This window comes from Canis lupus, chromosome 7, assembly GCF_048164855.1.
Source record: "Canis lupus baileyi chromosome 7, mCanLup2.hap1, whole genome shotgun sequence".
Classification (NCBI taxonomy): domain Eukaryota; kingdom Metazoa; phylum Chordata; class Mammalia; order Carnivora; family Canidae; genus Canis; species Canis lupus.
Window position 1 is genome coordinate 57,741,044 of NC_132844.1, and position 15,719 is coordinate 57,756,762.

Genomic DNA, 15,719 nt, shown 5'->3' on the forward strand with positions numbered 1-15,719 from the left:
TTTAGTCGCCACAGGATCAGTGTTTCTCAAATTTTAGAATACATCAGAAACAGCTAGGGAAATTGTTAAAATGGTTTATTTCCTAGCCCCATGCCTATGGATTCTGAATAGGTTGATGGGGGTTTAGAAATTGGTTGATTCTTATGCACTCCCAAATTTAAGAATCACTGTTCCAGAGCACCATCCCTCCCCAACCCCCGCAATCAGGAAAAAAAAAGTCACAAGACTTGGGTTCTTTTTACTCAGAAATTTCAGCCTAAAATCTACTTTAGTCCTTAATTTTTGGGTTCCAATGGGAATAATTTCAGATATCCATATTCTATGATGCCCCCTTGACTGTAACCATGATTGAGACCCAGTGTGACTTTTAGAATACTGTATTATTTCTGACAGGTTCATATTAAATGCAGGTGAAGATGAATTCTGTAATTTCATGGGTGATGTTCACTGACCTGAGGTTTGAGATATAGGAGATGCAATATTGAGTTTATAATGTCTTTTTATACAAGTACCAATTGTACTTGAAAAATCTTTTTCTAATGATTATATTTTGAATTCAAAGTAGACATTTTACTCTGAAACGGTGAAGCTAACTGGCCCACATTAGGAAGATCAAGCTCATAACTTTATACTCGTATGTCCCAAATAAGTGAAGTAACCAGATTCAGAGAAATTCATGAACACTACTGACATTACATGAGTCTTTTCAATGACCACCGCCTGATACAAAATCGTACTTACGCTTTTTTCCAAGAGAAAACAGAGTAGGGGGAAGAAAATATTAAATCTTACCACTGGTCTTTGGGAAAAAATATCTTGCTGATAGTCCCCCTAAAATGGAAGTAGTTTGCACGTAGAGAATTTAAACAATGCTTTATTAACATATGAGCCCTGAAAAGTCTTAAGATAAAGGTGCCTCTATATTAACATGGTTTATGCCTTTCAAAATAAGTCTGGTTTACTTGCTGGTTACTTAAATAATGCTTCAGGTTCTGATCCTAAATTGTTTTGTAATCAAAATCATCTCAAATTTTTATTTCCTTGCTTCCCATCCCCAGCCCCCACACCATTCTCCACAAACTTTGAAGAGAAGGAATGTTTCTTTGCCATTGGTCACGGGAGGAAACAATCAGGATCCAAAAAAAAGGAAGGAAGGAAGGAAGGAAGGAAGGGAGGAAGGAAGGAAGAAGAAAGAAAGAAAGAAAGAAAGAAAGAAAGAAAGAAAGAAAGAAAGAAAGAAAGAAAGAAAGAAAGAAAGAAAGAAAGAAAGAAAGATGGAAATATCTAATTCTGCAATCTGATTTTAATTTTTTTTAAAAAGTTGGTGAACTATATTTAAGTAAAAACAAAAATTTCCCATCAGCTTGTGGAGAAGAGAAAGAGAAGACAGAGGGTCCAAAGCACAAGAGTGGAGGAGCACAAGGAGCAAAATAACAGATCGCGTGCTGGCTCTGCTGGAAATAGAAAATAAATTCATTTTAGATGAGGACAAACTAGCATTTCCTAATGATAACACAGCAAAGCTGTTGCTTGTTTTGTTTTCCAACAGGCAAGAAAATGAAAGGCTAATCTTAAAATGCACAGTGAAGGCTTCACAGGGAACACACAGGCACTCTGCTCACAAAACCACTGAAGGAACGCCAGCTGCTCATGCAAGGGCATCATAATCTTCCCTAGGTGGCCTCCGGTTTTCCGATTTGCTCGGCATATGTAACCGTCCGTCCTCTGTGTTCTTACGATCCTTAATACCTTCATCATAAGCAGCACAATGCACCTGCCTGTCTCTGCATGTCTGCCCACCTAGCTGTAAGCAAGGTCAGGGCCGAGTCTCTTAAGCACTATCATCACAGCCTAATATCATAGTAATTATAATAATGTTGCAATTAATGGGTGCCCCGCCTTGGAGTTCGCATTTATATATTTCCTACTTCTCAGAATCCTGCAAGGTAGACACGGTATAGATGAGTTACGCTCAAGGAGGACAACTGGCAGATGTTGAGTGGATGCTCCGTAAGTGACAGGTTAATAACGTCAAGTCCCGCAAGTCTACAAAAGACAATGATACGGCGCGGCTACGTGGGAATATAAATCAGAGAGATTATCTCAATAAGGACGAAGGGTGGGTTGTGTTTCTTAGAAGGTCATCCTCACGGAAGGGGAAAGGATGCCTAGGGAGGAATGACAGCTCCTGAAGCCCCCAAGCGCGGACCTTCGGGCGCAAGAGCACACCTCTGAGGGAGACGAAATTGGAAGGAGAAGACCTTAGTGACCTCCCGCGCCTCCTCCTCGCAAAGCCGGCCTGTCCCCACCCTGCCACCTCCGCCGGGCAGGTGTGCGAGAGGAGGGCGCGACGCAGCGGGCCACACTCCCCGGGGGCCGGAGCCGCCCGCCCGCGCCCGCCCCCCCCACCCCCCCCCGCCCCCCCAGCGCGGCACCTCGACGGCGAGTCGCGGGGGAGGTCCGGGAGGGGGCGGCCGGGTACCTAGCTCGGCCACGGTAGCCGCGCAGCCCGACAGAAGGAACTTGCTCGCTCGGGGCCATCTCTGGGCGAGCGGCAAAAGCCTCTCCTCCTCCTCTGGAACCGACATTCAGCAGCAAGACGGGACGACAATACACCCCCTTACGACCGGCCTGCCACTCTGCCAGGGCGGCCCGTTCTCAACCCGCGAGTGGCGGAGCGGGGACCATTTCCCTCGCTCGGCTCAGCCAGGCGGCTCCGCGAAACCTACAGCCTTCCTAGCAGCCCCGGGATGGAGAGGTGCCCCCGGACCGAGAGCAGAACAACAACGCGAGGCCCAGGGGCTTCTGGGAAATGTAGTCCGCCGGGCCGCGCGCCTCTTGGGCGCCGTTCTCTGATTGGCCGCGAGGGAGGCTCCCCTCGGCGCCGCCAGCCCCGGTCTCCATGGCAACAGAGCACGTTCTCCCCCCCCCCCCCCCCCCACCCCGCCTTCCCCCCGCTCCGCGCCCGCCGCGGTTGGGTCCAGCCCCTGCGTTCGGTCCGGCGGGGCCGGCTCTGGAAAGACTAGCGGAGGTGGGAGGGGGGAGCGATGATGCAGAAGTCATCTAAAAATTGGGGCGGGGAAAGGAGGCTACAGTCAGGGAGGCAAACAAACTGCGGAAGTTGTAGCCGACAAGTTGGGAGGTCCCGTAGGTGCCCCCTCCCAACGGGGAATGAGCAAGTGCCACGGCGGCAGGACTTTTCCCTTCTCTGATTCTGGAAGGTGCTAGACAGAAACATGGAACTGATCTCCCCGACCGTGATTATAATTCTAGGTTGTGTTGCTCTTTTACTGTTCCTTCAGCGGAAGAATTTGCGGGGACCCCCGTGCATAAGGGGCTGGATTCCTTGGATTGGAGCTGGATTTGAGTTTGGGAAAGCCCCTCTAGAATTTATAGAGAAAGCAAGAATCAAGGTATGTGGCCTTGTAGGTGGGCTTTCCGGAGGAGGTAATGTTTCCTTTTCCTTTTTCTTTCTTTTTTTTTTTTTTTTTTAATCTTTCATTGCATCTCAAATGCAACAGTAACACCCGGGAACATACCCGCTGTCCATACTTAGAGCCAAGCATTCCTCAGCTATCAACGGTTTTACCTTATGCAAGTTTTTTCGAAAGACATAGATTTTTATTGATTATGAACAGATTTTTATCAGCTTGTAGCTGCCTCTCTGGAAGTAGATATTAATTTATAAATGCTAGCTGCTTCATCCTAAGGGTACACACATTAACTAAACATTCGTAATAATTCAGAAAGAAGTGAAATACGGTTAAATTTATGAAAACGTGTAGTAAATTAGTATCCGAATTGAAGTTAACACCAGGTTGCCGTAAAAATTGCCTGCAGACTTAACTCTGCAAATTTAGCCAGGCACTGTATTTTCAGCTGGTGTTATTATTTGATGATGATGAGATCCATTTTCACTGCATACTAAAGAGATTAGTGATGGTGTTGTAGTAGATTTTTTTTTTTTTTTGGTCCTGAAAATAGCTTTCAAATATAGTGTATCTTTCAAAAATAGTATGTAAGTTACTGCCAACTATTTTCCTTTATTTCAACGAATGCTTTGACTTACGTTTCTCTGTGTGTGTTGTGTGATTGTGGCTTGGGCACTTAACCAATTGTTTCCTCAGAGTAAATTCCAAAAAGTGGAGTTGCCTACTCCAATGACCTGAACATTTAAATTGTTCATATTATTATGTTACCCTTGCAAAAGAATATAGCAATATACACCTTTTCCTTTGAGTGTACAGGATTGCCTAGCTCCTCATATTCTGGCCCACACTAGGTGCCATAATTATTGGGAATCTGGTATAGGAAAAATGATATCTTTTAAGAAATATTTGTTTCCCATAGCCTTCCTTAGTCATGATTTTGATAAATTTTAAGGAACTTTTTTAAAAGCTTGTCTCAGAAGGTCAAGCAAGGTCAAAAAGATTATTCTGTTTTCTTCTAAAAGGTTTGTATTTCCCATTTTACATTTAGATCTGTGATCCATTTTGAGTTAAATTTTTTTTTTTTTTTGGTATGGTAAAAGGAAGGGGTAAAGTTAATTTTTTTTTCACATCTGGATGTACAGTTGTTCCAACATCATATCCTGAAGGACTGTCCTTTCCTCATTGATCACCTGTGGTTAAATTAGTTAACCATATACATGTAAATCTATTTCTAGCCTTTCTACCCCAGTCCATTGATTTATATGCCCACTTCTTTATTAATACTACACTGCCTTAAATACTCAAGTTTTAGAGTAAGTCTTTAAATCAGGCAGTGAAAGTTCTCCATATTCCTCTGTAATTGATTTGCCATTCAAGATTATTTGCATTTTACTATGTTTTAAAACTGGCTTGTTGATATCTTTCATAAAGACTGCTAGAATTATGATGGGAAGTTTATTAAATCTATCGAGAATTTAGAGGAGAATGGACTTCATAACAATAGTAAGTCTTCAAATCTATGAATGCTGTGTATCTCTTCGTTTATTTAGCTATATAATTTCTTTCAGAAGTGCTCTGTAGTTTTTGTGATGTGGTCTTGCTTCCAGTTGTTAATTATTTTATATTTGGAGGCTGTTGTAGATAAAATTGCTTTTACTTTTGTTTTCCGGTTGTATCCTGTTGAAACAAAAAATGCAATCAGTTTTCTGTATATGAACTTTATGCCTTGTGATTTACTAAATTCACTTTATTAGTCCTACTTGTTACTTTGGGGATTCTTTAGGATTTTTATACATAAACAATATGTCTTATAAACAGATAAATCTACTTCATTTTTTCTGATCTTTATGCTTTTTATTTCTTTTTCCTGTATTATTATAATCAGTAGGATTTCTAACATATTATTGAACAGAAGTGGTGAGAGGAGATAAGTTTGTCTTTTTCCTAATATTAGGGGAAATTGTCCAGTATTTCACCATTGAGTGTAATATTAGTTGTAGATTTTTCAGAGGTGCCTATTTCAGTCCTGACCTTCAACCCACACGCAGAATTCACAGATGCCACCAGAGAAATAGTGACTTATTATCTGTTCACATCCATCGTTTCCTAGCTACCAGTAAAATCCTTATCTCACCTGGTTCTGCCTCTTCCTATATAGAAATAGAAGCATCTGTTTTAAAAGCTGCAAAGTATTCCCTGAATCATACTTTACCCAAACAGTGACTTAATGATTGACATAGTGTGTTTACCCTATTGTGCTATTATAAATACTGTAGGAACAAGTGTAATTTCTTTGTTTGAAAATGTATCTATAGAATGAATTATCAGATTCAAAGTCTGAATGCATTTATAATTTAGAACGAAATAGGAAACCTTTTGAATGTTTTGACCAAGAGTGATGGGATCTGATTTAAATCATAAAGGTTCACTTTGGCTGCTCTGTTTAAAACAGGAATGCAAGAATAAAAGGAAGAAGATAATTTGAAGGTTATTGCAATAATTCAAACTTGAGATCATTGTGGTTTGGACCATGGTGATGGCAGTGGAAATTTGAGAAGTGGCTGGATATATTTTGAAGGTAGAAGCAGCAGGATTTACACACCAGTTGCCTGTGATGTATAAAAGAATGAAAAAGGTCCAAGATGACTCCAAGAAGTTTGGCTTGAGTAGCTAGAAAATGGGAGTTGCCATCAAGTGAGACCGTCACAAATATAAGAACTTATTGGAAGGGGATAATTATCAGAAGTGCAGCTTTAGCTAGGTTGAGTTTGATAAAAAATAAAAAATAACGTAAAAGATAAAAATTTAAAAAATTAAAAGGAAAGGATCTGTTGAGATATGTTGGTGTTTGGTATGTTGATATCCAAGCAGGAATACTGAATTCAGCAGCTGGGTAAATAAATTTGGAGTTTGCCAAAGACGTCCAGTGATGCATAGTTTCAGCCTCTTTTACCTATCTTCTATAGGTGTCATTTCCCCTGAAATTCTTTTCACATATTTATTTCTATTTAATGATTTTTAAAATTTTTTCACATTTCTATATTCTCTTTTCCTTAGAGTCTATTTCCTGTGGGTTGTAGACTCCCTTGTGCTTCTTGTCATTGTTATCTTTTTTTTAAAGATTTTATTTATTCATTTGAGAGAGAGAGCATGGGGGGAAGGAAAGAGAATCAGACTCCCCACTGAGTGTGAAGCCCAGTGAGGTGCAAAGCTTGATCCCAGGACCCCAAGATCATGCCCTGACCTGAATCCAAGTCTGGTGCTTAACCAGCTAAGCCACCCAGGCACCCCAGTCATTGTTATCGTTTATTCAGAAATGTCGTTACTGTTTCTTTCTTTCTTGTGTTCCTTTATCTCCTAATTTTCCTCTGTTGTCCAGCTGCTTCTTCCATGGCTTCTTATATTTCTTCTTTGCTTATTTCCTTTGTAGTTGCAATTAGTACGTTCATTTTTTTTCATTATGAAAAAAAATGAAAGTAATTTTGCATTATAGGTTTCATGTACCCTATGGCAGAATCTTTTTGGTGAGTTATTTCATTTGTAAGCAAGTTCTGCTCTTTTTTTCCCTTTTATTTTTTTTAAAAGTTTTTTTTTACAGAATTGAATTTTCCTTTTTTGTTTAACTGTATTTTAAAGAGTTAAGTTGTCTTGGACTAGCTGTCAGCAGGAGATTTTGCTTGGGGGCAGTTGCTTTCCAGGTTTCTTGACTTAGTCTTTTTGTTTTTTTTTTTAAGATTTTATTTATTTATTCATGACAGACAGAGAGAGAGAGGCAGAGGGAGAAGCAGGCTCCATGCAGGGAGCCTGACGTGGGACTTGATCCCTGGTCTCCAGTATCACACCCTGGGCTGAAGGCGGCGCCAAACCGCAGGGCCATCCGGGCTGCCCTTGACTTAGTCTTTTATCCTACTTTATGACAGTGAAAATATAGTGCCTCTGTGCACTCATGGCTGCTTTGCTTTTTAGTATATTATCTTGCAGATGAGTTCTCACTGACTTTCTTCAATAGCTGCTGCTAGTATAAGAGGTGACCTGTGTCTTCCCAGGTGTACTCTTCACTTTTAGAAGATAGTGCTTCCTGTGTTATCTTTTACTACCTCCCTCAGTACCCACGGCCTGTGTATCTTAGTACATCTCATAGTGGTTCCAACTCTGTATATTTCCTTCTCATATCTCAAGAGTGTGTATTTCCGAGCTTTTCTTTTTTTTTTTTTTTAATTTTTTTTTTTTTATTTATTTATGATAGTCACAGAGAGAGAGAGAGAGAGAGGCAGAGACACAGGCAGAGGGAGAAGCAGGCTCCATGCACCGGGAGCCTGATGTGGGATTCGATCCCGGGTCTCCAGGATCGTGCCCTGGGACAAAGGCAGGCGCCAAACCACTGCGCCACCCAGGGATCCCTTCCGAGCTTTTCCATTGTTGAACTTCCCTCCCTGTGGTGCACCGCCCTGCCCCCCACTGCACATTCCCGTTTTCTTTCCCACCATGCTGTGATAGCTACTAAGAGCAGAACTGAGAGTTTTGCAGGTATAAGGTACTAGGGGTAACCATTGTAGTTAGTATATTTTCTTCTTATTGTTCAGATCAGTATGTTGCTTTTGCATATGTTTCATTCTCCTTGTGGCTCTGTGTGATTTCCAGGAAAGAAGTGGAACAATTCAGAAAGGAGTTGCCATACCATAATGCCACTACCAAAACTGGAAGTTGGTCTTTTTTAAAAAATAGTTTTATTTTCAGATAGGTCCGTATTCCAAAGTCATGAACATATACATAGAGTAAAAGGGCTTCCTCTCATCTCTATCCTCTGGATGCCTATCTTCTCTTCCAATATGAATGCTTCCATTCTCTTATATAACTTTCAGAGATATTCTGTGAATGAAAAAAAAATTAGAAATGTTTCCTTCTGAAAAGATGGGGTAGTTGCACTTTCTCCTATTCTTCCCACTAAGTGCAGCTAAATAATAATTGAACCTTAGATATAAAACAAACATGAGAAGATTCTAAAAGGTAGAGAGAGGAAGGCAGACAGGCTAGGGACCACAGTTTCTGGTGAACAATATGGCACTGAAATCCTTGATTTTTTTTCCTGTTTCATGTATCTAGATTGGGGTCTAGAAAAGCCAGCAACCTGGAGATGCCAGTGGGCACAGGTAAAAAAAAAAACAACAAAAAACAAAAAACAAACTCAAGCCTACTCTCTTAAGGTAAAGGCCCAAGAAAGGAGCAGCCTAGGGAGACAGAAAACTTTTAGACTATAACCACTCCAGGCAAACACAGCAGGAAAAAATTATGGCATCAGATGCCATAGTGAAAAGGCTAGCCCTAAATCCTGGCCAGGCTGTAATGAAGTAACCCTCCCGCTTCTAGCAGGGGTGATGTCAAAAGAAGCCTAGAAGAGGATCATGACTTTCTGTCCTGCTCAGCAGGAATGAGGCCATCCCCACTGTGGTGTTAATGGAGACCACACCAAGAGCACCGACTGTATCACCAGTGAGCAATAACAAGGAGTCTCCTCCTACTCACTGGGGTGGTGACCCATGAGCCTTAGAGGATGGGTCAAGATTTTCATCACCATTTAGCAAGAAAGAGGCTACTCCTCAAACATCTTCTCTTTCCTGAAGCCATGTGGGAGCGATAATGAGGCATTCCTTCTCCCAGCCAGAGTGATATAAGAAGAACCTAGTAGGGAGACTTGCTTTGACCCTCAAACAGCAGTAACAAGGGGTCCTCTCCCCATGCTGACTGATAAAACTAAATTCCCATTCCCCCTACGTGGCAATAATGAGGTGGCATTCCCCTTCCAACATCAGAATAATGCCAAAGAAAGCCTGGAAAAAATATGAGTTAAATTAAATGCCATGTTATCGTATCCAAAATGTCCAGATTTTGGTAGAAAATCACTCCTCATACCAAGAACCAAGAGGATTTCAATTGGAATAAGAAGAAACAATCCACAGATGGCACAGCTATTAGAATTATCTTCCAGAGAGCTTAAGGCAGCCATAATAAAAATGCTTCAACAAGTAATTACACGCATGCTTGAAAGAAATGAAAAAATAGAAAGTCTTAGGAAAGAAACAAAGTCTTTGTAATAAAATAATATATATAAAGTAGAAACATGGAAATTTCAGAACTGAAAAATACAATAACTAAAAAAAAAAAAAAAACTCAGTGGATGCATACAATAGCACAACGGAGAAGAATGAAAAGAACTAATGAATTTCAACACAGGTCAATAAAAATTGCCCAGTATGAAAAACAAAGAGAAAATAGACTGGGGGTGGGGTTGGGGTTGTGGGGGGGAAGATGAGCACTTCAGGGACTGTAAAAGACCTAACATTTATGTCACCAGAGTCCTGGAAACAGAGGAGAAAGAGGATGGGACTGAAAAAGTATCTGTAGAAAGTAGGGCTGAAAATTTCCCAAATGTGGCAACAGATGTAAACCTACAGATTAGAAAAGCTAGTTCCAAACAGGATAAAGCTAAGGAAGTCCACAGCAAGACAAATGATAGACAAACTTCTGAAAACTAAAGACAAAGATAATTTTAAAAAACAACAAAAGACAAATGGAAACTTATTACAGTGAGAATTGGGACTGGAATGATAGCAGATTCTTCATCAGAAACCATGGAGACCAGGAGGAATGGCATACCAATTTTCAAGTGCTCAAAGGAAAGAACTATTAACTTAGAATCCTGTCTCCAGCAAAAATATCCTTTAGAAATTAAGGGGGAGCCAAGACATTCTCAGTTGAAGGAAAACTAAGAGAATTTTCTGCTGGAAGACCTGTCCTCAACAAATGACTAGAAGTAGTTCTCCAAACAGAAAGGAAGCAATGAAAGAAGAAATTTTGGACATCAAGAAGGAAGTAAGGACACAGTAAACAAAAGATATGTAAATGCAATAGTTTTCTTCTCCTCTTACGATTTCTGAATTATGTTTGGTGGCTAAAGCAAAAATTATAACACTGTTTGATACTGTTCTAGATGTATGTAAGGGAAATGCTAAGGAAAATTACATTATAAATTTATAATTATATAATTATAAATATTTTAAATAAAATTATAAATATAAATGTATAAATGTATAATTATAAATATTATAAATGGGAGAAAACAAAGATATATAAAGAGAGATTCACTTGATCTGGTAAAATGGCCACGCTATGCAGCTGTTGTAGAAGATAGTATGGAAGTTTCTTAAAAAGTTAAAAATAGAACTACCCTGTGATCCACTAATTGCACTGCTGGCTATTCACCCCATTTATATTTTTTGAGGTATTATTCAGCCATTAAAAAAAGAATGAAACCTTGCTATTTGCAACATGGATGGAGCTAAAGAGTATAATGCTAAGCAAAATAAGTCATAAAAAGACAAATACCATATGATTTCACTCATATGGAATTTAAGAAAATAAACAAAGGAAAAAAAAGAGCAAGAGAAACCAAGAAATGGACTTAATTATAGAGAACAAACTGATGGTTACCAGAAGGGAGGTGGATGGGGGATGGGTGAAATAAGTGGATTAAAGAGTACATTTATCTTGATGAACATTAAGTAATGTATAGAATTGTTGAATCACTACATTGTACACCTGAAACTAATATGACACTGTATGCTAACTATGCTGGAATTAAAAAACTTTAAAAAGTGGCTATACTAATTTACTATGATAAGTTATGTATATATAATGTAATAGCTAGAGTAATCACTAAAAATTCACAAAAAGGTCCACTTAAAAATACTATAGATGAGTCAATGGAATTCTAAACAAAGTTCAAGTAACACACAGGAAAGCAGAGAAAACAGAAAAACAAAAACCAGAGAGAATAAACAAAAAATAACAAGTCTTAAACATTAGTATGTCAATAATTTAAGCTATAAATGATATAAATACAATTATTAAAAGACAAATATTTGCAAAATAGATTAAAAATGACCCAACTATATGATGTAAAATAGAAACTCACTTTAAATATAATGAAATAAGCAGGTGAAAAACAAAAATATGGAAAAAGGTATATTGTGCAAGCATTAGTCAAAAGAAAGTAGGAGTTATATTAATAGCAGAAAAAGTAACTTCAGAGCCAAGAAAATTACCAGAGATGGGGGGGGAGGGGAGGGCTTATAAAGTGATAATGGGATCAGTATACCAGAAGGAGTTAGCAATTCTAAACATGCATGCACCAAACCACAGAGCTGTAAATTCTATGAAACAAAAACTAGAACCAAAATAAGAAAAGGACAAATCCACAGTTATAATTAAATATTTCAACAACCTGAACAATGAGTAGAACAGCTAAGACAGAAAATCAGCTAGAATATAAAAGACCACCAACCAAAAAGATCTAATGAATATGTGTAGAGCATTCTACCTATTAAAGCAGGTTATGTAATCTTTTTTTTTTTAATTTTTATTTATTTATGATAGTCACAGAGAGAGAGAGAGAGAGAGGCAGAGACATAGTCAGAGGGAGAAGCAGGCTCCATGCACCGGGAGCCTGACATGGGATTCGATCCCGGGTCTCCAGGATCGTGCCCTGGGCCAAAGGCAGGTGCCAAACCGCTGCACCACTCAGGGATCCCAGGTTATGTAATCTTTTAAGTGTCCATGAGACACATGACAAGTTAGATCGTATTCAGGGCCACAGACCTACACAAAATTTAAAAGAATTCTAATCATACAATGTATTCTCTGACTAGAGTGAAATGAAACTAGAAGTCAATAATAGGAAGCTCTCCAAACACTTGGAGACAAACAACATATTTCTAAATAATCTAATAGTTAAAGGGAAAGTCTCAAGGGAAATAAAAAGTTATGCTGAATCCAGAGGTCCCTGGGTGGCTCAGGTTTAGCGCCTGCCTCAGGCCCAGGGCAGGGTCCTGGAGGCCCGGGATTGAGTACCACGTCCAGCTCCCTGTGTGGAGCCTCCTTCTTCCTCTGCCTGTGTCTCTGCCTCTCTCTCTCTCTCTCTGTCTCATGAATAAATAAAATCTTTTTTAAAAATTATGCTGAATTGAAAGAAAATAAAAACACAACCTATCAGTTTGGAGAGGGAGCACAGCTAAAGCAGTGCGGAGAAAGACATAATTATCACTAAGTATTTGCATTATAAAGGAGCATTAAGAGTGAAATGAATAAAGCTGCTCTGTCAATCCCCTCCTCACAAAAGAGCAAAATAAACCCCAAACAAGAAAAAGGAAGGAAATATTTTCTGTTTTCACTTCAAAAGAAATCAATGAAAGTGAAAACAGAAAAAAAAAAAAAATAGAGAAAATCAGTGAAAGAACCAATTCTTTGTAAAGAGCAATAATTTTGAAAGACCTCACACAAGAGAAGGGAAAAAAAAGACACAAATTATTAATCTTGGGAATAAAATGAGGCATATGCTGCAGGCATCAAAAAGATGGTAAGGGAAGACTGTAAGCAACCGTGCACTTAGAACAACCCTGCACTTTGACAACTTAGATGAAATGGACCAAATTCACCCCAAAATACAAGTATTCCATATTCAGTATGAAATAGATAATTTGAGTAACCCTATATTATTTAGGAAATTGAGTTCATAATTTTAAATATGAATTAAAAAATCTTAAGGCCCAGATTGTTTCACTGGAGAATTAATTATGCCAAATGTCTAAAGAAGAATTAACATCAATTTTATACAATCTCTTCCATAAAGGAGAAAAGGAGTATGTCTGTTTATTTTATGAAGCTAGGGTCACCTGATAACAAACCAGATAAAGACAGTAGAAAAAAAGAAAACTACAGATCAGTATTCCTTATGAATATAGGCGCAAATGTCCTCAGCAAAATACCGGCAAATAAAATCCAGCAATATATGAAAGGGATTATAACCCCCATGGCCCCATGAGTCCCTTCTAGAGATTTAAGACAGGCCCAATATTTGAAAATCAGTTAGTGCAAGCCACCATACTAATAGGTGAGAGAAGAAGAGTCACATGGACATATTGATTTGTACAGAAAAAGCATTTGACAGTTGTACATTTGTACAGAAAAAGCATTTGACAATGCATCCGTGATTGTTAAAAACTATCAGAAAAGTAGTAATAGAGAGAGGCTTCTTCAAATTCATAAAGAAAATTTACAAAAATTTTACAACTAACAGTAATCTTAATTGTGAAAGAATAAATGCTTCATTTCTGCTTGGGAACAAAGCAGGGATATCTATTGCCACCACTTTTATTCCACAAAATGCTGAAAGTTCTGGTGGGTGCAATTAAGTGAGAAAAAGAAACAAAAGTCATATGGAAAGGAACAAATAAAACTGTCTCTGTTTGCAGATGATGTGGTTGTTTACTTAGAAAATCTCAAAGAATCTACAAAAGATCTCCTAGAATTAATCACAAAATACAGCAAGGTCACAGAATACAAAGTCAACATTTGTATCACTAAATACATGTGCAAATGATAGTTAAAAATACAGTGCCACTTACAGTCATTCAAAAAGAAAGAAATATTTAGATATAAATTTAATAGCACATGTATAGAACTTTATGCTGAAAACTACAAAACATTGATGAAAGAAATTGAAGATATTAATGAAGAGACATACCATATTCATGGATTGGAAAAGTCAACCATCGTAAAGATGTCAATTCTCCCTAAATCAAATATACAAGTTAAGTGCAAATTATATCAAATTTCTAGTAAAGTATAGTTATAGACAAGATTATTTGATAATTTACATGGAATGGCAAAAGAACTGGAATAGCTAAGACAATTTTTAAAAGAATAAAATGGGAAGAATTACTACTCATTTTCAAGACTCATTACATAGCTCCAGTATTCAAGATTATGCAGTTGGAGGGATAGATACAGAGAGCGATGAAACAGAGTTGAGTACCCAGAAATAGACACACTAAATGCCCAAATGATTTTAGACACAGGCGCAAAAGCTATTTATTTAAATAAAGATAGTCATTTCAACAAATGGCAGTGAAGCAATTAGACACCAATTAGCCAAAACAAAATAAAATACAAGTCTCGCATCTTAAATAAAAATTAACTCAAAATAGATCACCAACTTATATGTAAAACATAATGCTTAGGAAAAAAAAGAATAATCTGGGACTAAAACTATGTTTTTAGACTTGACACAACCCATAAAAACAATATGTATATGTAAAACATAACGCTTAGAAAAAAAAAGAATAATCTGGGACTAAAACTATGTTTTTAGACTTGACACAACCCATAAAAACAAAAGCTGATAAATTGGATCTCATGAAAATTACAAGCTTTTGCTCTGTGAAAGACCCTGTTAGGACTGGGAAGACAAAAAAAAAAAAAAAAAAAAAGGAGACTGGGAAGACAGGAGAGAAAATATTTGGAAGTCACATATCTGATGAGGGACTGCTATCTAGGATATATAAAGAACTCTCCACACTCAGTATTTAAAAAAAAAAAAGTCAACTAAAGAAATGGCAAATGATATTAACAAGTTACTTAATAGGATATAAAACTGGCAAATGAACACATGAAAAATGTTCAACATCATTAGCCAGTTGAGGATATGCAAATGAAAATGAAAACCACAATGAGATATCACCACATACCTAGCAGAATGGCTAAATAAAAAATAGTGACAACACTCAGGTGCTAGTAAGAGTACAGAGAAACTAGATCACTCATATATTGCTGGCAGAAATGTCAAATGGTACAACTACCCTGGAAAGCACTGTGGCAGTTCTTTAAACAAGAAACTTGGAGCTGCCTTACTATTGCTATGACCTAGCAATGCCACTTGTCAGCAGTTAGCCTAGAGAAATGAAAATATGTGTTCACACAAAAACCTGTTCATTGATGTTTATAGCAACTTTATCTGTGATAGTCCCAAACTGAAAAGAATGCAAACATCCTTCAACAATGTTGAAACAAGCTATAGTACATCCATACTATGGAATACTACTCAGAAATGTAAAGGAATGATCAGCAACATGGGTGGGTCTCCAATGAATTATGCCAGGTGAAAAAAATGCTAATCCAAGAAGTTTCCACACTATATGATTCTATTTGTATAGCATTCTTGAAATTCAATGTTATAGAACTGGAGAACATGTTAGTAGTTGCCAAGGGTAATAGAAGAGGTGGAATGAGAGGAAAAAATGGATGTGACTATAAAAAGGCAACATGAGGCATTTCACGGTGATGGAAATATTCTGTACCTTGACTTTATCACTATTGGAGGTTCTGTTACCGTAGGATAGTTTTGCAACATATTAGCACTAAGGAAAACAGTAATCAATACATAGGGTTGCTTTG

General features: G+C 38.2%; 2 protein-coding genes across 19 annotated transcripts in view; one reads left to right on the forward strand and one right to left on the reverse strand.

Moving 5' to 3' along the window:
* SLC25A27 (solute carrier family 25 member 27) overlaps positions 1-2,811 on the reverse strand; it is a 28,272-nt gene extending 25,461 nt beyond the window's left edge. For 5 of the 13 annotated variants that reach the window (XR_012034174.1, XR_012034177.1, XR_012034178.1 and 2 more), the window contains exon 1: positions 2,483-2,808. Coding sequence is in view for 9 of the 13 variants with exons in the window: in XM_072832759.1 (XP_072688860.1) it covers positions 2,483-2,588 (106 nt within the window). In the remaining 4 variants the exon portion in view is untranslated. Of the gene's footprint in view, positions 1-2,435 lie in introns of all 13 variants that reach the window. The other 8 variants (XM_072832764.1, XM_072832763.1, XM_072832757.1 and 5 more) reach the window with 4 other exon arrangements.
* A 132-nt stretch (positions 2,812-2,943) lies between these two features.
* The window catches only part of CYP39A1 (cytochrome P450 family 39 subfamily A member 1), a 90,211-nt gene continuing 77,435 nt past the window's right edge, over positions 2,944-15,719 (forward strand). For 2 of the 6 annotated variants that reach the window (XM_072832768.1, XM_072832770.1), the window contains exons 1-2: positions 2,950-3,031; positions 3,303-3,413. Coding sequence is in view for 3 of the 6 variants with exons in the window: in XM_072832766.1 (XP_072688867.1) it covers positions 3,237-3,413 (177 nt within the window). In the remaining 3 variants the exon portion in view is untranslated. The other 4 variants (XM_072832766.1, XM_072832769.1, XM_072832772.1 and 1 more) reach the window with 3 other exon arrangements.